General features: G+C 45.4%; 1 protein-coding gene across 26 annotated transcripts in view; it reads right to left on the bottom strand.

The window, feature by feature from the left end:
- Fubp3 (far upstream element binding protein 3) overlaps positions 1-20,375 on the bottom strand; it is a 49,024-nt gene extending 28,649 nt beyond the window's left edge. For 14 of the 26 annotated variants that reach the window (XR_015683143.1, XR_015683144.1, XR_015683139.1 and 11 more), the window contains exons 1-2: positions 20,212-20,365; positions 4,674-4,779 (exon numbers count right to left, since the gene is read on the bottom strand). Coding sequence is in view for 12 of the 26 variants with exons in the window: in XM_087652976.1 (XP_087509102.1) it covers positions 4,674-4,779; positions 20,212-20,295 (190 nt within the window). In the remaining 14 variants the exon portion in view is untranslated. 26 annotated transcript variants of the gene reach the window in all.
- Between the last annotated feature and the right edge of the window lie 2,487 nt (positions 20,376-22,862).

The following is a 22,862-nucleotide window of genomic DNA, read 5'->3' as shown; positions in this document are numbered from 1 at the left end:
AGGAGCAGCAACATGAGACACTGCTCCTGCCACCCCTGCGTTCCCATTACCAGGGAGATGCCGTCATTAGCAGTCTTCCAGGGCACAGCACAGGACACTGCATACTCATCCACATGGGCTCTACTATTGATCCTGGCACCTTCAGATCATTATTTAGAAGGTACTGAGGATGGAACCTAGACTCTCCTGCACACTAGGCCAGTGTATGACCACTGAGCTGCACCCCCATCCTGTGATAGCAATTGTTACTCCTCATCCATCACATTGGACCATTTGGATGCCTAAGAGTCCTGGGGAAACTAACTCAACTGCAGGGTCGAGGGTGAATAAAAACCTGCACCCCTTTCCCAGTGCACCCTTAAAGCCTGATCCAAGAAACAACAGAGAAACCGAGTGAGCAGCAGGGGCCTGGGACCACCACCACAGCACCTTCTTCCCACTGAAGTCTCTGGTCCCATGATAAACATAGGGGCCCAGCTTTCTTAAGCAGCAACGTGCTGCACAGTGAAGGCTCACACTGTGTGTTTCAATGTGTATACTAACTAGTTCTAACGGACTCAGGATGTAACTTACTCATGAGTGATATTTTTAAAAGTAAAAGTACTTCTTTTCTGTTTTTGGGGCAGTGCTAGGGATTGAGCCAGGGCCTCAGGCTAGCTCTACTGCTGAGCTACAGTCTCAGCCCTTAGAAACGTCCTGACATGACCCTCAGAGACAATCTCACAGAGGCATCGTTAACCACAACCCATCCATCTCCCAATGCTAAGAAGGGGTGAGGTCTGTTTCTAGAAGGAAGCTTCTCGACCTAACACAGACAGGAGAGCACCAGCTGAGCTGGAGGACTAGTTAGGCAGAGCAGAGACAGAGGTTGACAGCCAGGTCAGGAGGATCTGGACCTTTCTGGGGGCTTAAGCGAGAACCCTAATAAACTAGACAGCTCCAGGATGTACAAAGGCCTGACAGGAAAGGCACTGGAGTTAAGAGTAGGGATTTCAGAATTGACAGAATGTCAAAGATGTATTCCCAACGATGGAGAGCACGTGGGTAACAGCATTCAGAAGTGAAAGGTTTGAGAGTTTAGGACCACGGTTCAGTGAGATGGCTCAGTAGGTAAAAGAAGTACTTGCTATAAAGCCCAATGACTTGAATTTGATCTTTGAAACCCACAAATAAATGTTAAGAAGAATCTTCTGACCTTCATGCACAACCAGACACCTACACAACTACAATGAAGTGTGATGTGTGTGACTGCTGAAGCTACATGTGCCTGATTCCCACCTCTGCCTCAAAAAGACTGACTGTGGAGGGACTGAGGCAGGTCTGATGAGCTGAGCCTCCTGTAGGACCAAGCAGGCTGAAGAACCATCTCAGAAGCTGCACTGGCTGCTCTTCCAGAGGACCCAAGTTTAATTCCCAGCACCCACATGGCAGCTCATAGCTATCCGTAACTCTACTTCCAGGGGATCTGATATCCTTACACAGACATAAATACAAAACACCAATGTACACTGGAAAAAAAAAAAAAGCCGCCTTAGAGAGTGCGCACAAGTGCAACTCCCCAGAGTGTACTAACTTGTTTTCAGTATAAAACATTTCTCCTGACTGTCCTGCCCTACAATATGCTTAGTGTTCTCTCTTTCCCTCCCTCCTCCACCTCTTTTACTTGGGACACAGCTCCCCAGATCTAGCATGGAGACTTTACTCCCAGTGGTCAGGAGATGAGATGGGGCTGAGGCCAAGGATGGGTCCAATTTCCAGTGTACTTGCTTAGCTCAACAGAACACCCAAGTTCCATACCTAGAGATCAATGGAGGAGAAAAGTAATTTATAGAACAAAGGTTTATTTGAACAAGCTGTGATGCACAGTGCAGACCACCGAGGGCATAGCTGGTTGTTATGAGACAAGTGTGCAGAGGTAGACAGAAGGATGTAGTAGGGCGCTCCCTGGTACATTCTAAGAAAGCACGCTGTGAAGAGGAAGGGAAAGGGAACTAAGTACACATGTGGTCCGTCCTGTTCACCAGGCAGACACAGAAAGTGTGTTATCACAAAAAGATGTACCAAGGCAGACATGATAGTATATGGCTGTAACCCCGGTACTTAGGAAGTAGAGACAAAAAAATCAGGAATGAGTTTATCCTTGGTTATACAGCAATTTGGAGGCCAGCATATGCTATCCCCTCTCAGAAGAAAAGAAAACCAGGCCTGGTGGTAACAGCAATTTGGAGGCCAGCATATGCTATCCTCTCTCAGAAGAAAAGTAAACCAGGCATGGTGGTAACACTTGCCTTTAGTCCTAGCACTCAGGAAACAAAGGCAGGAGGATTTCTGTGGGATTCTAGGTCTATCTGTTATATAAAATGAGTTCCAAGACAGCCAGGTGTACACAGTGAGACCCCATCTCAAAAACCAAGCCAAACAAATAAAACAAAAGAAGTGAAATGCATGCCTCTTAACAAGGACTTAAGATTTTAATTGAGATTCTGGTCTTCCTTTGTGATTCTGAGTCACCCATATCTGCCTGCTACCTAGTGCTTTTTACTGATAAATTTAAAATGTTTACTCATTTCTCTCATACAAGAGAAAAACATCTTAAAAGTGCCAGAAGATTTCACTAGCGATTATTTAGGTATCCCCTATGCAAAAGTCACCATTGCCCTCTTTCCACACCTTAATTTCAGAGGCTGAACTGCTAGACAGAACTGGTAAGCTGTCATGATTATGGTTTCTGGGAACACTGGACTAGAGGGACGCCATCCATTAAGCAGCTCTGTGCTTAGAGCCAGACAATTCCATCTTATTTTATATCGACATCCCACAGGAACAAAGTGCAAAGCCCTGGGACGGGAAAGAGGTTTCTGAGTCCTCTTCACTTGGGCAGAACTGCCCTTAACACACTTACCCATCCCAGGTCTAAAAAAAAATCACTCACCAAAACAGGAGACCATAAGGTGCACTTAGCAGCAGCAATTTAATGGCTACTCAAGTTTGGATGACCTTGAGGTGGACTTTTGTGTGAGATCACAAAGTTTTTTGTTGTTTTTTTAAAATTTATTTTGTATGTATCTGTACATGCGTACACAAATGCATTGTGGAGTTCTCTATGGATTGACCTCAGGTCAAACAGGTGCTGAACCATCTCCACGGCTTATGAACTGTTTTGTAAACAGATGAGAAATTTTACTCTCCAAAGACTGTCATCGCTTATATTCAGAAATCCAATTATTCTTTAAAATAAATACATAAAATCAGCATCAATAAAATCTCAAGCCAGGTGTGATGGCTCAGGCCTTTAATCCCAGCACTGGGGAGCCTGAGGCAGGTGAATCTCTAAGTTTGAGGCCAGACTACTCTACGTAGTGAGTTCCAGGCTAGCCAGGGTTATATAGAAAAACCTTGTCTCAAAACAAAAAACATGCACTTGGGCTGGGAAGATGGCTCAGTGGTTAAGAGCACTGGCTGCTTTTGTAGAGCTCTGGGGTGCAACTCCTAGCATGTACATGGTGGCTCATAACGATCTAAAACTATAGTCATCTATAATATCCAGTGCCCTCTTCTGGTGTGCATATGTACATGAAGAGAAAACACCCGTGTGTGTGTGTGTGTGTGTGTGTGTGTGTGTGTGTGTGTGTGTGTGTATTTTAAAAACAAAACCAAACCAAAATCATGCACTCTTTTGAAAAGGAGATTACACAACAGAATGTTCTAAACCTTGGTGGGCTTAAGTGTGATTCCACTTAACAATACATCACTACCACAGAAGCATCTACACATAACTGGCTATGTACAAAGATCAATAAAAAAGCAAGCAGAGAAGACATTGTCTAACCCGCTGTATGCAAATCAGTATGTTACTGAACTTCTCCAACGCTCAGGGTGTTTTCCTCAGCAGAAAGGACAAAGCAAGTATCAACTCTGCATAAGCACCTGTGTCTGGCTGACACAGGGCTGGAGCTCTGGGGACAGGTACTTTCAGCATCCCCAAATTCCTTTAGAGATGGAGCTGGAAATATAAACCAACAAACTAATGACTAAATTAAAACAGATGCTTCTAGAAAGCGCCTGTCAGACATAAAAGTAGATGGGGACCATTAGGGAAGATGATGGATCAGAGATGGGAAAGGAAATTGAAGGGAATATGGCCAAGGTATGTAACATGCAAACCTAAAAATGCCATCATGGAGTCCAGCAGTGCATACAAATAGCACATGCTGATTTTTAGAAAATTAAAAAAATAAACCCAAGCCAGACACAAATGGGGATAGTTAAGACTAGCAGACTGGAGAGACCACCACTCCTCCCTTTCTTATAGGTCAAGTCAACCACAGCTTCCTCGGTATTTCACAGAAGTAGTAACTTCAATTCCTATGCAAGTGCCAGAGGGACTGAGAACTAAATCAAACACAATTCTCAAATGGGTCAAATTACTGCCAAGTGGACACTGAGGCCAAGTCTTTATCGTGGAGCTCAGCTGAAAAAATTCTTCTATTATCAAGGCAAATAGGAACTCAAATGCCAGCCAATTGCCAAGAGAAATCACCCTAACTGCATCCCCCTTCACCATTCCTTTAAGAATGAGATGTTGGAGAACTGCTCAGAAATGGCTGACACAGATTCAAAATAACCGGCAGGTTCACTGCCATCAAAAAGGAGAGTCGTTTACAGCAACTTACCTCCATCGTCCAAGGGCCGTTTCTGTACTCCGTATCCGTACACGGAGGGGTCCACCAGGGGTGTGGAATTATTCAAGTGAGGAATTGAATCGATTTTAGCAGCAATCTACAGAGAGAATCAAATTTAAATACTTGGTAGGTTGTGTCCCGGGAGAAAAGAAAGCATCTTCTTTTTTTCTTTCTTTCTTTTTTTTTTTTCCCCCCCCCGGAGCTGAGGACCGAACCCAGGGCTTTGTGCTTGCAAGGCAAGCGCTCTACCACTGAGCTAAATCCCCAACCCCCAGACAGCATCTTCTTTAAGGGGCCAGTACCCCACTTCTAACACTTACATCAGCATAAGCCACTTTCTCTGGTAGGGCAAACACTTTACCTGTTGAATCTTCTTTGGTCTTGCCTCTTTTCAAATTCTGCCCAAAGGTCGTCTTTTAACATTTTAATTCAAGGGAGAGGGGGGATACATGGAAGTCAACCTTCTGTGGTTGGTTAGCTACTATGTGAGGCCCACTGTTCAAACTCATACTGCTTTCACCTGCTAGACCACATCATCAACCCCCAAGAGAGTCAGTTTTAGTCATTTTATACATACACATGCCACATCTTTATTTTAGACAAGATCCTACTGTGTATGCTCAAACTCTTGCAGAGTTCAGTTGTGTAGCTTACGATGAATGGCCCGTAACTCCAACTCTAGGAAACTCGAGCCCCTCTTCTAGTTTTGATGGATACACAACATTCATACAGATACATAAATAAAAATAATGAAACCAAGTATTTTAAAACATTAGTTTTAAAATAACCCCCAAAAAGAGATGAAGAGGTCCAAAGGTGAGTGCCCTGAAGATGACAGACTATGTACGTCTGCACTTTTGGCAGGTCACTGCCATTACCTCTGAAGATGCCTTCTGCTTTCGACTTCTGTTTGCATGAAGCAATGTCTGCACCAGCCTCCCAGTGCTGGGACTGAAGGTGTGCACTACTCCGCCAAGCCTCTTTCCTTATCTGCTGGACTTAAAAGTGGCTGGGGCGTCACTTTCCAACATCTGGTAAGTTACGAGTGTTAGGCTAGTTTCCTGTTGATTCATTGAATCAGCAAATATCCATTTAAACTATAATGGGCTTTTCTATTTATTCTAAATTTACGATTGTTTAGGTTGTCTTTAATTTGGGAAATTGCCCCTGAGATGGAATAGCATAGGATCTATGTGGTGGTCTGAACGAGAATGGTGCCCAGAAGCTCATACAGTTAAATCCTTGGTCCCCAGGGAACGGCACTCTTTGAAAGGATTAGGGGGTGTGGCCTTGAGAAGGTATGGCATTGTTGGAGGAAATGTGTCACTGGGAGTGGGCTTTGAGTTTCCTTTTTTGTTTTTGTTTCCTTTGGCTTTTTTTTTTTTTTTTTTTTTTTGAGACAGGGTTTCTATGTAGCCCTGGCTGTCCTGGAACTTGTCTTTATAGACAAGTCTGGCTTTGAACTCAAGAGATCTATAGGCCTCTGGAATTAAAGGATTTGCCCACCACTGCCCAGCTGGCTTTGAGTTTTCGAAAGCCCATGCTAGGTCCAAAATCTATCTATTTGTCTATGCATCAAAATGTTGCTCTCAACTGCTTCTCTAGCACCATGCTGCCATGCTCTCACCGTAATGGGCTAAACTGAAACTGTAAGCAATTAAATGCTTTCTGTTATGAATTGCCTTAGTCACATTGTCTCTTCACAGCAATAGAACAGTGACTGAGACAATATACGTATATAGTTTATGTAGTATAGGATAACAGTTAGACAGACTGCAGCCATGCATGGAGGTTCACGTTTATAATCCCAGCACAGGAGACTGAAGTAGGAGGATCACCATGACTTGTCTCAAAACAAGCAAGCAAACAAAAACAGGTTGGAAAGGTGGACAGCAGTTAAGATCCTATTGATCGGGGTTGGGGATTTAGCTCAGTGGTAGAGCGCTTACCTAGGAAGCACAAGGCCCTGGGTTCAGTCCCCAGCTCCGAAAAAAAGAACAAAAAAAAAAAAAAAAAAAATCCTATTGCTCTTAGAGAGAGGACTGGAGTCTGGCTCCCAGCACGCACGGATGCTGGGAGGCTGACAAACACCCAGGGCTCTAGCATTTCCAGCCTCTGAGGGTACTTGTATGTATGTACACAAATGCAGACACACATGCATACCCATAATTAAAATTAAATCTTTATGTAGTGATACATGCCTTTAATCCCAGTATTCAGGAGGCAGAAGCAGGAGGATCTAGGACACCCAGTATTACAAAGAGAAACCCTGTCTCAAAAATAAATAAATAAGTAGGTAGGGAAATAGAGCTTTACGACAAAACCATGGATCAAAGCAGGATTCCAAATTCAAGGCCAACCTGGACCATACACGCATACATGCACTTAAATCCTGGTTACACAAAAATGATAAGAATTCAACGTTATAACATGCCCTAATGGGCTGGAGAGAGATGGCTCAGCAGTTAAGAGCACTGACTGCTCTTCCAGAGGTCCTGAGTTCAATTCCCAGCAATCACATGGTGGCTCACAACCATCTGTAATGGGATCTGACGCCCTCTTCTGGTGTGTCTGAAGACAGCTACAATGTATTCAAATACATAAAATAAGTAAACCTTAAAAAACTGCCACTTACAGCATACATTTTTATTATAGGGTGTGTTTTATTATGTTTGTGGTGGTTTGAATAGGTATGACCCGACCCCCAAAGACTCACATGTTTGAATGCTTGGCCAGCAGGAATGGCACTATTTTTGAAGGAAGTGTGTCACTGTAGAGGTGGGCTTTGTGATCATATATGCTCAAAGTCACATTTTGACTCATAGCTATGTCCAGAATGACACAGTCCCCTTCTGCTGCCTGCTGATCAAGATGTAGAACTCTCAACTCTTTCTCTAGCACCATGTCTACTTGCACACTGCCACACTTCCCATTATGATGATAATGGACTACACCTCTGAAACTATAGGCCAGACCCCTTTATAAGAGTTGCCGTGGTTGTGCTGTCTCTTCACAGCAGTAAAACCCTAAGACACAATTTGGTCTAAGAGTGGGGTATTGCTGTAAAGGCCTGACCATGCTTTTGTTTAGAGGAATGTAGATTTAGGGACTTTGGTTCAGAAAGCAATGGAATGCTTTAGGTGGGGTTTAATAGGCCATCCTAGCAGGAACACGGAAGACAAGTGATTTGAACTATAGGGGCCTGGCTCAAGAGGTTTCAGGAGTCTGCCTAAGACTAAGGTAAAGAGATTTAATTTAATAGAATTGGCAAAGAATATCTCAAAACACTCTAGTATAGACTCTTGTCATGTAATTCACACTTATGAAGAACATTTTGATGAAATAAAGCAAGTTGAGTGAGGAAAAAAGTACAAAAAAGTATGGTTTAAAGGGGCACCAGGAAGTGGAATAGAGCTAAATCCAGTGTTCAAGGGGAGTGGTGACATCAAGGCACGATCCCACCCAGCTAACTTCCATCGTGTGAAGAGGAATGAAAGAAAAGCTTAGATGCAGGTATGGCCTTACTCGATTTTAATCCTACCACTTAGAAGATGGCATACGGATGTCTGAGTTCAAGGGCCTGGTCTACAGAGCAATTTCTTTAAGAGCCAAGCTTAGATAGTGAAGGCAACCACCAAAACCAGAAAGCTGCTGAAGATGTAACAAGGGGGCCATGTTCCAGCGCCAGCAAGCACAACTTGTCAGCTTCAGCCACTATGGCTCTGGCTTTAGAGTCAAAAATGATGGAAAGGGTTACAGAATCTTCTCCATAACTGAGTAAGTCACCAAGGCCAGGCCTGTGGCAGGGTTCTCTTGCATGGAGGTCCAAAGAGGCCATTATGTGAAGCTGTGAAGGTGAAGCTTGGATTGCCTTGGAGACCCCGAGAGGTTTAAGGTGCCAGAGTCATGGGATACCTGTTAATTAGAGGAACCAACCCAAGAGAAAGAAATGTGTTGCAGTCAACAAAGCTGAAAGGAGCTGGAGAGCTGAAGAACACTTTGATACCAGTCATGAAGACAGAGTTTAGAGTTTGCCCAGTTGGTATTTAGTCATGGTAATGTATACCCTGTGCTGTTATATGTTGGAGTATATGATCTGTTTTGTTTTTTTAAATAGGGGATTACAATTAAGAGATTATATGAATTTTAGATGAGATTATGAACTTAGGACTTTTAAACATTATTGAGACTGTTACTGACTATGGGGACAATATTACAGCATAAAACAAATATCATTCAAATGCGACTGTGGGCCTACAGTGGCAGCCCATGCCTTTAATTCCAGCACTCAAATACTAGGAATAGGCTACATCTAATCACATTTTGATACAAGGGACCCCATGGCAACCCCCAAACAACTCATGCTATTGTGGAGGCTACTGACCACTCTCCACAAACTGATGATACAACCCTACTACTGAAGGAATACAACACCTATACAATTCACTGAATGTAGTAGAGCAGTCACAGTCAAACTGGTACCTACCCAGAGCCTTCACCCCTACAGACCTGCATTCCAAACACTGGAAGGTCCTCTATATACTGCCTAAGGAGAAAGGTGCGAAACGTTCGGCCTGAAATGGTGACCTGCCTGCCAAGATGTACAAAAGCGTAGGAGTAAACAGCTATCTATCTGGCCCACCCCATGAGTTGGGATCTGTAGCCAGCAGGCACTACTTAGTTAACCAAGGCCTGAGATTAGATAAGCAACGGAGGCAGAAGCAGGTAGATCTCTGTTGAGTTTGACATTTACCCTGTCTACAGAGTAAGTTCCAGGATGCCCAGGGCCAGAGAAACCGTCTCAAAAATCAACAACAAAATCAACACCCCCCCAATGCAACCTTTGTTCTAGGAAATGGCTTTGATATATAATAAAACAAGAAACACTGAATATTTTCTTATTTATTTCTTCTAACCATTCTCTAGGGCAGTAATCCTCAAGCTTAATGCCGCAACCCTTTAATACAGTTGTTGTTATGGTGTTATGGTGACCCCAACTATAAAATTATTTCATTGCTACTTCCTAACTGCAATTTTGCTATTGTTATAAATCATGGTATAAGTATCTGTGTTCTTCAATGGTCACAGGTGGCCCCTGTGAAAGGATCTTTTGAGTCACAAGTTGAGAGCCTCTGCTCTACCTGACTGGCGTTATTTCCATACAGGCTCAGAAAAGCTGAGTGATCCGTCTAAAGCCACCCATCTCAGAAGTAGCAGAAACAGTACCTAGCCCCTGCCCCACGACTCTACAGCAAGAATCCTAACCACTAGGCAACCTCTGGGCAGCATTGGGGTATGCCTCTTACCCTAGGACTGTCTATAAGAACAGAACTGCTCTAGGAAAGTGAAGTACAGGCAGCCCTCAAGTCAGATTATGTAAGCAGATACTCAACAAAACCCAGCCCTCTAGTCATTACCTGTGGCCCTGACTTAAAGGGGAGCTTTGGGTGATTTTCTACTATAGAAGACATCATTCTCTTTTGGAGGGTCATTGGCTATATTTTAAGCAGCGATGGACAAGTAATAAAGCAGCATCTTAGGACATTTAGCCTCCACTGCCAAATTAACAGAAACATGGGGAAAAGGAGCACAGTCCTAGGAATCAGCCAAGAATCCTGGCTGTGTGCTTGAAGATGGTTCAGTGGGTACAAGTGCTCAGCTTGGCAAGCCTGGAGAACCTGGCTTCGAATACCCAGCACAGACATGAAAGCTGGGAATAGCCACAAATGCCTGCAACTCTGATGCCCTGGGGAAGGAGGATCACTGGGGTTTACTAGCTGAGGGTTCAGGGAGGGATGAAGTACACAGCAACAGAGCAGAACACCCAATAGCTCCCCCATTCAGCTTCTGAATGCACACACATTCACGGCTGTACATACACAGAATGTAAAGTGAATGACACCACACTCTCAGAGACCAGTGTGCATGACTGTAAGGCAGCAAGGTTCTTTTCCTTGAGGTTTCCTTCAAAAGGTACACGAGGTGGTTCTTGGAGATGCAGGATCCACACTTTCAAGATCACACATGCACCGTTCTTAGTTCCTTCATGTGCTCAGCAAGTCTCCCACTTGGAAGAGTGACGCTCTTCCCTTTTGTTATTTCAAAGGCAGGCCCAGTAGGGAAAGCACTTGCCACAGAAGTCTGAGCACACCAGACCACCTGCAATCCCATCACTTAAGAGTCTCCAGGGGCAAGCTGGCTATACTAACCAGCAAGCTTGGGTTCAGTGAGACTTTGTCTTAGTAAATTAGATGGGAAGCAATTGAGGAAAGACACAGACGTCAACCTCTGACCTCAAAGCATATTTGCACAGCGCACCTATATATGCAAACAGGAGTAGGTTGTTGCCAGGTGATTAATCCCAGCACTCAGGAGGCAGAGGCAGAGAGATCTCGAGTTCAAGCCCAGCCAGGTCTACAGAGCAAGCTCCAGGGCATGGGTGCATACCACACCCATGGGAAAAAACAAACAACAACACCTTTTAAATTGGAACCATATATAGCAGCTAATGCCTACAACACTGCTAGCACTCCAGAAGCTGAGGGAGGATGATTTTCACAAGTTCCAGGCCAGCCTGGGTTTCATGCCATCCTGGAATGCAGCAAGACACTGCCTCAAACAAACAACACATATTTTAGATTGGATATGGTTTCAGTACCTGGAATACTGACACAGGAGGACTTCAAATTGGGAGGCCAGCCTAGGTTACCATGTTCTGTCCTTGAGCCAAACAACTGCCATATTGGGTAGTTCAAATGTGCCTTCCTCTAAAATGATTATCTCAACTGGGTTTTCCTTGACCATTTTCCCCCATCATGGAGAGCCAGAGAAGGTCATGAAACTATCACCTTTCTATCCAACCACTTTTCTACCACCTCCCTATTCTATGTAACCCGAAATAACTGTATAGGCCTTGAGGACAAACTAGAGTATACAGGGAGACAGGAATTTCACCTATGGGGGAAGGAAGACAACCCTCACTGCTGCTGGGTAGTTGTTTTTTAGGTGTGACCTGTTTAGGGGAAGGGACCCCTCACCTATGTATTCTGTGCTAAAGTTCAATAAACTATGGTTCTGCGGTGGAATGATACAATTTGTCTCTGGGACCTAGGAAAAGGGGTGGACATTGCTTCCCTGGAAAGGAATTTCAGCAATGCAGAGTGAAACCCTAATCCCCAAAATAAAACCAAACAGTGTCCTGAGTCTCTATAGATTCTGTATAAGTCATAAAGGAGTTACTGTCTCTCTCTCTTTTTTTTTTTCCGGAGCTGGGGACCGAACCCAGGGCCTTGCGCTTCCTAGGTAAGCGCTCTACCACTGAGCTAAATCCCCAGTCCAGGAGTTACTGTCACTGGGATATGACACTAGCTATTTCCAGTACACACTCAAGGTGGAAATAACAGGCTCAACATTCAACGAGCTCACCTTGCAACCTCAAATGGGAAGCTGGAGTCCACTAGCTCATCCTTACAGTCAAAATAGCTAAAGGCTAGGCAGCTGCCCAATCACTGTAACTTCCTTATGCCCTGCGGTCTTCAGCAGCCTTAGTACCCATGCTTGGGGGAGTATGAGGCTGGTCTGGCACAGTCTCTTCTCCCTATACCCGTAGGAAACTGCGGCCAGGGCCACAGACCCAGTGCCAGGATTGCACAAACCACAGGGCCATGTTCTAGAGCTGCATTCTATGGCCAAGTATACCTCAGAGAAAGTAGCAGATCAGATTTGGAGTCCCTGCACCCAGAGATCCCTGTGATGATAGTGCAACAGTAACAAAAACAAAACAAAACAAAACAAAACAAAACAAAAAAGTAACACCTGGACCCTAAAACAACACTGGACTGGGAGTGTGGGTCTGAAGTGGAACCTGCACACAGCATTCACCAAGTCTAGATGAAGTTCAATCCACAGACCACCCAAAGAATATAATGCTTCTATGCTGAGGAGCCCCAACAGGAACTGGAGGGTTCCCTCCCAACTATCAGTTTTTTCTTTTTCTTTTTTTAAAGAAAACCATTAACCTCAAGAATTTCCATTTCATAGATGAAAAACTGAGGGTTATAATAGTTAAGTAAGCCAGACATGGTGGCACGTGTTTGTAATCCAACAGTGGGAAAGCGGAGACAGGCTTGCCAGGTGAGGCACCATCCACGAGGAAAACAACAACAAAAAGGCTTTGCCCAAGCCTCCCCAGTGCTTAGTGGGAAGAGCCACTTCTATATGATGGATCAGTCCTATCACGTCACTACCACCCACTGGGGACTCTATGGCCATCAAATGGATTGACATGGCTAAGAACCTTGCCTGGCACCCAAGACAATATGGGCTCTGTCAATAGAAGCTGCCCCTGGCTGAATCTCTGCTCTATATACTGGTATTAAGCAGAAGAAGGGATTCTGCCAGTAGAGATGGCAGTTCCACAGCTTTTCCTAATCACTCATTGAATCCACACAGATAAAATGAAACATTCCTATCTGTGTTGGCCAAGTACGTCACAAACTCACAGAGGAACAAAATCAGCAGGGTGGTTCAACTACCATCTTTTAAGTATGGGCACTCTGAAGGAGCAGGCCTGCCCCAGTCACTTCGGTTCCTGAAGTACCTGTTAACTGGATGCTCTATAATTTGCCTTCACAGGAACCCTAAACTTCCTCAAATTGAAACATTTCTAGGGAGAAGTTCAACTCTTAAGGGGTCTCAAGAGTCTGTGTTCTGCCACATTTAAAGCACACCTTCCCTAATCCAGAGACATCCAAAAGCTGGCACTGGATGTCTTCCTCAATAACTCTCCATCCATTGTTTTTTTTTTTTTTTTTTTTTTTAAAGCAGGGTCTTTCACTGAACCTGGACTTCATCAATTCAAGTAGGTTGGTTGGGCAGTGAGCTCCTCCCAGCTTCCTCCCCAGCACTGGGATTAGGCAGGAACACTGTACTTGGAGATGTGAACTCAAGTCCTCAAGCTTGTGTGGCAACATTGTGACCAATTGGGTTATCTCCCAACCACCACCCCCACCCGCTTTGAGAAATGTTACTCTATCTCTTTTGGCTTATTCCCAATTATTAGAGAACTCTAGCCCTTGCCCTGCATCTAACTCCACAAGAAAAGGAAAGTAGCCACAAATGTGTCTGACTTATCTTCCCACTGACCCGGCCCCTGGAAAGAGGCCTTGGACACAGCAACTCAACAAATAGTGGCAAGTCCTGTCTGTAGCTTGTGCCTACAGAAGCAGACTGGCTGCTCTTCCCAATCTCTTATAAAATTCCAAATAAAGGTTAGGGATTTAGCTCAGTGGTAGAGCGCTTGCCTAGGAAGCGCAAGGCCCTGGGTTCGGTCCCCAGCTCCTAAAAAAAGAACCAAAAAAAAAAAAAAAAATCCAAATAAAGATGGCTGTGGTAGTGTATACCTTAGTTCAAAGATTTGTGAGGTGGATGCAATACTGGTAGTTTGAGGGGTGCCTTTAGTGACTTTTAATTGGCCTGGGCTCTATGAGATCCTCCCCTAAAAAAAAAACAAAAATTCTTTTTTCAGCTGGAATAATTCACAGGTGAAACAAGAGATAAAATAGGTGCATGGAAAAGCAGGCAGCAGGACATGGTGGTCATGCCTTTAACCCCAGCTCTGAGTTCAAGGCCAGCCTGGTGTACACAGAGTTCAAGACAGAACTACAGAGATCTTATCTCAAAAAAGTAATGTTAGAGACCATGTTAGAAAGCATACAACTAACACGGCCATTTTTTTCTAGTGGCAGTTGGATGGTGCTCTGTGTGTTCATGGATGTCAAAGCACAGCTGAGATCACCTAGAGCAACACTTTCTAGGTTTATCCATAGAACTGACTTGTTTCTATAAAGAACGTAAACACTGTACCTCAGAGCGTTGCTGGACACGGCTATTAGATGCAGTCCTAACACACCTGTCCACAAGTTATTTTCCTCCAAAGACCGACTAACCGTGTGCAGTTCCAACACAACACTAGTCTAGTCAAGGGCCACCAGCTTCCTGCAGGACTTGGCCTCCTGATGGGCTCCCAATTTGGCAAGGGAACCTCAACGGGCAGTATACAACAGCAGCGAGACAGAAGGGATGAAGGCAGCCACAACGGGCAGGCAACAGCTATGGTTGAGAACTGCAGTGGAAGACAGTGACTGCTGTGCCAGACACAGCACAGGCAGTCAGAGCTTTCCTGAGAAAGCTAGAGACCCGAATCCATCACATGCAAACCACCCCAGCTTCTAAGCACTACACGGGGTGGACAAAAAAAGAATGGAGTCTGCTACAGTCATGGGCTCTAGTGGGAGAGCTGTGGTCAAGGTATTTATACTACATAGGTGGGAATTCAAAAGACAGCAAACTTTGTTAACACAAGTGGTCTATCAAACCATAAGATAATGATAAATTTCAAAACACTATGGTAGCCAAACCTTGTTTTTTGTTTAAATTCCACTGTAAATGAGAAAAAAAAAAGTCTGACTACTATGGAATGCAGTTCATTTACTATCTACTTTTCAATATCAAGTAAGTTCAGAACTTCTAGTACATCAGTTCTCAACCTTCCAGGTATTGTGACCCTCATGTCGTGGTGACCCCTAACCATAAAACTATTTTGTTGCTACTTTATCACTGTAATTGTTATTTTATGAATTATAATATCTGATACACAGGATATGTTATGCAGTCTCCATGGGGTAGTGACCACAGGGTAAACCCACTGTACTAGTAGCACATGGCAGCCACCATCCAAAACCCTCGCAGGTGCACTGCCTGTAAGGACTCAGCACTGCCCCATATGAGCAAAGCCTCAGTGGTTCGTGGATTCCTCCATAGCCAATGGCTTCCCCCAGTGTCAGGAAACTGAAGCAGTATACAGACACGAGAGGTGATTTCAGACAGTTTCACTCCGCTCCACATTCGGCAGCTCAAGTGCGCCATGAGTCAAACCCACACATCAAATGAGCAAAGGCATGAGCTGTCAAGGTGCGTCCAGCGACCAGTGAATGGAACTTTTACTACCAGCTGGCACACTCTGTTCTTCCAAAGGGTATTTGCAGCCTATGCCCATGTCATTTCACTCAAGCCCCACATTAGCCCAGGGAATAAGTCATTTACCCCACATGTACTGCTCAAAAGTAGAAAGAGGCAGTGCCACAAGGAGGCTGAACTGAGGCCACACGCTAATCAGTATTTCTCCCATAAAGGTGCCAGTGATGATCAGATTTCCAGGTCTACAAACTTTCTAAATGGTTATCCTTCTATTGACTTAAATTTACACTTATTTCATGTGATTGGACATCCGCCTTGGTGCCCATGTGAAGAGCATAGGATTTATAGAAGTTGGACCTTTCTTTCTGCCATGTGAGTCCTGAAAATTGAACTCAAGTCCGCAGGTGTGGTGGCAAATCCCTTAATTCATTAAGCTATCTTGCTAGCCCCCTCTCTCTCAACTCTGTAATAGCTTGGTCCCTTTTATCTGGGTCCAAGGTAAGATGCCCAACTCCATGCAGAGTGCATTTATGCTGCATTCTGTATGAGGACATAGTAAGGAGCTGGCTGACGTACAGGGCCTTGACAGGGCCTAAGACAAAACACCTTAGCCAAGTGTGCTACTGCATGCCTAGAATCCCAGTTCTTAGGAAACTAAGGCATGAGGAGCATGAGTTTGAGGTCAGCCGAACTACACAGCAAATTCTGCCTCAACAAAACCACCTCCGAGACAAATAGGAGCTTACAGTCGTAATAAGCATTGACTTTAGCAAAATTACCTATTCTCAGGAAAGCTAGTAGGAAGCTGCTGGCAGTTGTAACACTGTGAAAGAACACAACCCATTAACAAGTTCCTGTCTTTACCAGATGACCAATGGTAACACTTTCTGGGAACACTTTACTTTTTGGACAGGTTCTCATGCAACCCAGACTGGCCTCAAGCTCACTATACAACCTTGAACTTCCCGATCATCCTGCCTCCATCTCTTAAATGCTGGGATTACATACAGAGATGTGCTTGGTTTATGTGGCACTGGGGCCGAACTCAATACTATAAATTATGTACACCAGGCAAGCACTTCCAGGCCAGGGGACATTTTTAATCATCCTTAGAAACTTTTCAACGTATAACAGCCTTGTGTCCACTGGTCCCTCTTATAACCCACTCAGGACACAGATGCAGAGTGCTTCTGGAATAAGATGAGTTGACACCATCCAGTCTTCTCTAGTTAAAGGAGTGCTTGAATTTGCTAAGCAGCCTGAAGAATGAGCCATCTTAGACTTTATCAGTCGTCCCAAATCAGACCCTACTTCCACTGTCCTTCAGAACAGATGTGAATTTCTTACTTCTAACACACAATAATCCACTGGGCCCCCACTCTGGAAACATTTTTAAGTTTTATATGGCTCTTCAGAGATTCCCTTTGTATTTAAAAACTCCTCACTCAAGTACATTAATAGCTAACATAGATAACTGTTGTTATAAGCCTGAAGACATCTATATAAAGATGCTTCAAGAAAGAAAAGCCCAGTTACAATAGAGCTATGCAATCAGGCTTAACAGACTGAATTCCAGGAGGGTCCACTCATACTATTAGAACTTGCTGGGTTGGGGATTTAGCTCAGTGGTAGAGCGCTTGCCTAGGAAGCGCAAGGCCCTGGGTTCGGTCCCCAGCTCCGGAAAAAAAAGAAAAAAAAAAAAGAACAAAAAAGAACTTGCCATGTAAATTGAACAGAAGACAACTCATTACTCTGAAGAACTGAAGGCCTTACTGTTGCTGATAATTATGAGATTAGATTAGGGGGAAAGCCTTATGCTTATTAAGATGAAATACAGTAAGTCAGGCCTACGAGGTCAGACCTGTGATCATAGCCATGTGAGTGGCTGAGGCAGAAGCCTGAGTTGAAGGCCAGCCTGGGCAACTAAATGAGACCTCGAGTTTGTTTTATTGTGTGTTGAAGGGCTTGCTTAGCATGTACAAGGCCTTGGGTTCAATCCCTAGAACAAACAAAAATCTTATTTCCGTTTACTGGTTTACCGGGGGCAGATTTTTAATCTTTAAAAAACAAACAAACAAACAAACAAACTGACGTATGAGTGTTCTGTGTGCATGTCAGAAGACAGCATCAAATCCCTTTATAGACAGTCATGAACCACCATGTGGTTGCTCAGATTTGAACTCAGGACCTCTGGAAAAGCACGCAGTGCTCTTAACCACTTAGCCATCTCTCCGGCCCCCATATGCAGACTTTTTTAAAAAAGATCTGTGTGTAGGTATTTCGCCGGCATGCATGTAGCCTATGTAGAACTTGTGTGCAGAACCTGCAGAGGCCAGAAGAGGGTGTCAGATCCCCTGGAACTGGAACCAAATTGTTAGCCATCATGTGGGGGTGCTGGAAATCCAACCCCGGGTCCTCCGGGAGAGTAGAGCTCTACAGTTCAGATTTCTAATTTTCCAGTCTTAACCGACGAAATCTTCCTAAATAACTCTAAAATTAACAGCAAACTTTTGTTTGACTTTTTTGAGACAAGGTCTTATTGTATAGCTCTGGCAGTCCTAGAACCTGCTCTGCAGACCTCGCTGGCCTGCATCTCACCAAGATTTACCTGCTCTGCCTCTGAGTGCTGGGATTTAAAGGTGTGCACCACTATGCCAAGCTTCTTTTAATCCCCTTAAAGTCATTTCTCAAAGGCAGAACAGACGTCTAGCTGTTGCCACTAAGAAGCAACACACCTATCTCTAATGGGTTCATTACCAGTTCAGGCCGTGGTGCACTTCATAAATAAGAAAGTCAATGAAGGGGTTGGGGATTTGGCTCAGTGGTAGAGTGCTTGCCTAGCAAGCACAAGGCCCTGAGTTCGGTCCCCAGCTCCGAAGAAAAGAAAAAAGAAAAAAGAAAAAAAAGAAAGTCAATGATCAATGAAATATTCCCTCTTCAGCGCTCCAAGTTAAGGCAGATTTAACAGAAGGCACCTCCTACCCTCACCCCTACCACCTCCCCAAGCAAGTTAAAAGTTGCATAGAGTCTTGGCAATCCTTAAAATTTCATTTTACCACTAGGATGACAAGGCAGGTGGATTCCTATGAGTTCAAGGCTAGTCTGATCTACAGAGCTAGTTCCAGGACAGCTAGGGTTATACTAACTCTGCTTGGAAAAAACCAATAAATGATTTTCATAAGCTGGGTGGGTGGTGCAAAGAATGCCTTCAATCCCAATACACAGGAGGTGGATGGAGACAGACATCCGAGATTGAGGCCGGCCTGGTCTACAGAGAGAGTCCCAGAACAGCCAGGGACTATACAGAAAGACCTTCTTGAAAAAACAAAAACAGATTTACTTTGCACTCAACCACAGGACTTGTACAGACAGAGGACCTGAGTTTTCTAAACCCACGACTGCAACTGTTAGTGGTCACAGAAAGCCAACAAGATGGCTTTGACACTCTAACATAGAGGGAAATCCAGTATTTCTTACCAACAGGTGAAAAACCAGGATCCTATCCAGCAGAGAAAACAAGTGCACAAGAGCAGAATGGTGGATGGGGAGCTGAAGGCATGGTCACCCATGACAACTATCGAGTAACTGAAGTATAACACGAATGGATACTCACGATTGCACTGCTTGGAACTAGGCAGTCATAACCCGTCAGAGAGTTTGCGTGAGTCCAACACTTGGGGACTGTTAGGCTCCAAAACAATGTCTATAGAGCCATCAGTGTTAACATGCAAAAAGTACATGGGAGACAGGTAGGGTTCCCTCGAAGGACTACTGTAAAGTGATGAAAAGGCCCCTTGTTCACGTGCCCAGGTGAAAATCTCCCAAGAATGTGTCCTGTGGCAGGCATTCTGATAGGAACCAAACCGTCAGCGAGTTGACAAAGTCAGAGAAGATAAACATCACTGGATAGAGGGAAAGTTTGAGCTTCAGGGTAACTTGTCACTAAGTTTCAGGCAAAATACAAGGACAATTCTGTTCTAGGCACCATGCCAGGAGCCAGAGAGGTCCCATATTCATTCTCCAAGGGAAGCTTAAGTCCTTTAAAAAGCCAGTTTCACTGACAAAATGCACAATATTGCCAGATGGTAGTTTCATGGTCGGAACGAATCCATCCCACACTCTTCCCCGTGGAGTAAGACTAATTATCAGAAGGAACTCTCGAGGACCACCCACTCAAGACCTCCCCTTCTCTCTGCAAAAGAGAAGATCTCAAATATAAAATATTCTCGAATTTCTTCCAATACGCTTGAAATGCAGCTAGTGGAAGGCGCGGTTTCCCAAGGCTGCAGAAGCCACGTCCAGGGCGTGAGATGGATGCCTGGAGTCTACACCCGAGGGCCCACCAGGAGCTGCCGAGATTTGAACCCCGGATAGTAGGCCTGTGGGTGCAGCCGGGAGCGCAGGCGCTCGGAGCGCTCGGCTAAGGCTTCCTCCGGCCCCGGGGCGCCTTAGGGAACCGCCCGGGCCTCCCGCAAGTCGCGGCCCTAGGCGCCCACCCGAGGCGTCGGCGGGGCGGCCTCCCGCCCCCGGCCCGGGCCTCCCGCGCCCGTACCTGCCGGACCCGGTGCAGGGCATCCACGAAGTCCTCAGCCTTCAAGCCCACCGGAGCGCTCTGCCCCTGCACCAGCTCCGCCATGGCCAACCCCACCGCCACCGCCGTCGCTCGGCTTCCCCGGTCCGGCCTCCCACTCCGCTCCGGGACCCGTAGCCGGAAAGGGAAAGTCGCCCCACTTCCGGCGGAAGGGAAGCGAAGGGAAGGCACTGCCCGCTCAGAGAGAGATAGGTCTGGGGAAAGCCGCGTCTGTGAGGCGGGGTCTCAAAGCACATGACTGCTGTCCGGCCGGAAGTGGGGGCGTGGCCGTGCCGCGAGGGGGCCTGCCCCGAGCACAGGCAGCTGTCGGTCAAAAAGGCCAGGTTGCGACCCCGCCCTCTAAAGGCGTGGGCCCTAGGCCTTGCGCGATGGTGGGACAGCCACTGAGGCGCGCAGGTGCGACCACGTAGTCCCTGTTGTTTTTGCCACCTGGCGGAGGAAAAACGTGGACGTGGCTCCTCCAACCCCTCACCCAAGCGGTCGAGGTGCACTAGCAGCCCCCTCTCTCTCGAAATAGTCGCGGTGTGCTGCATTGACTGGGAATGAGCACCTTTACTGTGGTACTAGGACCCTCAGTAGGGCAGTGTTCCACCTTTGCAGGGAGTCCCAGGCCACAGGATGGGCTGTCAGTTTGCCAAGGATGGGTTAGATGACACCGCTCAAGAAGCCTGGTGTCCCCTTTCACATTCTATCCCTAGGATAACAGGAAATACCATAAGACCATCATTGCTTCCGGGCCTGCTGAGGCAAGAGACCTTTCGAAATGTTTGAATGCTTGGGGGGTTGGGGGGGACGGAGGGGGGAGGAACAGTAGTGATTTCTCAAAGCAGGGAGTCTTACTTCGGAATATGCTGGTCTGTTAGGACAAAAAGTCACACCCCACTGTGTCAATACTTTTGGGTGGTGGATTTGCACGGGAAGACCAGGAGTTCAAGGTCATCATGACTTAATTCTAGGCCAGCCAGGGCTAGCTACCTGAGACTCTCTTTACCCTTCTTTCCTTCCACCTTTCGTTTCTGTGTGTGCGTGTAGAATGTGTCAACTCCTTCCACCATGTGGGTCCCAGGAAGCAAGCCAGGATATCAGGTCTGGCTGCTGGCACTTACACAGCCAAGCCACCTCATCAACCCTGGGACTCTCGTTTTTTTTTTTGACTTGCATTCCTAGAGTTTGACACCTAGTAGGTGCCTAGGAAACGAATTTTGAGTTGACTAATGCTGACTCTGAATGATTCCTAGATTACGACAGAATCAAAGAATCTGACCAATCTGTACAGTTGAAGTTGATCACTTTTGGACAGATCATTTCAAAACCTGTAGAGAAGATTGAGCCAGCACTCTGGATGGTGCAAAGTTTTCACTTTACTGTCTATGCTTGAAAAATCAGACACAGAGTTTCAACCTTAAGGACAGACACGGTCCTACTTGGCGTCCTTCATACCAGGGATGTCCCTGCTTTTACTGTTTATACCTTTGAAGAAATACTGTCCATTCTTCCATGTTCCAGATGGCGCCCGCGCCCCCCATCTCACCCCCGTGAGTAGAAATGGAGTAAGGACATCAACTGCTAGGAGTATTGCCTTGCAAAGGCCACAGACCTAAGGGACCAGTAGGAAAAGATGACTCCATCCTGGTTAGGTCACTGGTGGAATGTTTTACTATCCAGGGCCTCGATGTCTAACATTGATTACAAACTCCCTGTTGAGTTGGTTGGCTCTTGGTCCATGACCCACTGTAATAAGTTCACTTATGAGCTTGACAATGGTTTTCAAGAAATGTCTGAAACCATGCTTACCATCCAGAAACAGGATTGATTCTTTAAGGTGGTCTTTGCCTGTTTCTCCATGAAGAATGCCCTTTCTATGCCAACCAATCCAGGATAGTGAGAAATGAAATCCAGGAGCTTCAATCTGACATGCAGAATTTCAAGGAATATGAGGCCTCCAGTTCCTGAACTTTCGAAAACTCTATATGGAAGTGCACACTCCCTTTCATAACACCTTTCCTGTCATCTTCCTGGTATACTATTCGCTCCCTGCCTCATTCATCTTGTCTCTACATTCCTTCAATGACAGATGCAGAAAATTCCTAATCAAACTATTAATGAGTTCCTGTTACAGGATTACCAGTCGCTGTCCACAGAGGAGTGGGATGGTGAAAGTCAGCTCCACCCCCCCCCCCGACATTGACAAAGCCCCAAGATAGCAGGAAGTAGCCCAAGAGACATGGCACCCCTATCCTCCTTTCACCATCAGATTCCCCCTCCCTTTTCTTCCTTCTTTTTATGATAAGAAAAAGGGAGGTACGTTGGTATCAAGAATTGCCTTTAGCAGTGACACCCTTTGGTCACTGTTGCCATGGCAATGGTCATACATTCCCAGAAGACCTTTTGGCTCAATTCACACCTCTACCTGGGAATCTTTACATCATATTCCAAATAAAAGGCAGATTCCCCCTGCCCTCTCTTCTCTTCTTTCTCTTCCCACTTCCCCTTGTCTCGTTCCCCCATTAAATCTCACCATGTGGAACCGTGTTGGTTTGGTATGCTCTTTCCGGATGGGCATGGCCAATATTTAATGATGAGATTTTAATAACAACACTTGGTATTTGTTG

Source organism: Rattus norvegicus, chromosome 3, assembly GCF_021556685.1.
Source record: "Rattus norvegicus strain SHRSP/BbbUtx chromosome 3, alternate assembly SHRSP_T2T, whole genome shotgun sequence".
Taxonomy (NCBI): domain Eukaryota; kingdom Metazoa; phylum Chordata; class Mammalia; order Rodentia; family Muridae; genus Rattus; species Rattus norvegicus.
The sequence above is the reverse complement of the archived record's forward strand: the minus strand, read 5'-3'. Positions and strand labels throughout refer to the sequence as shown.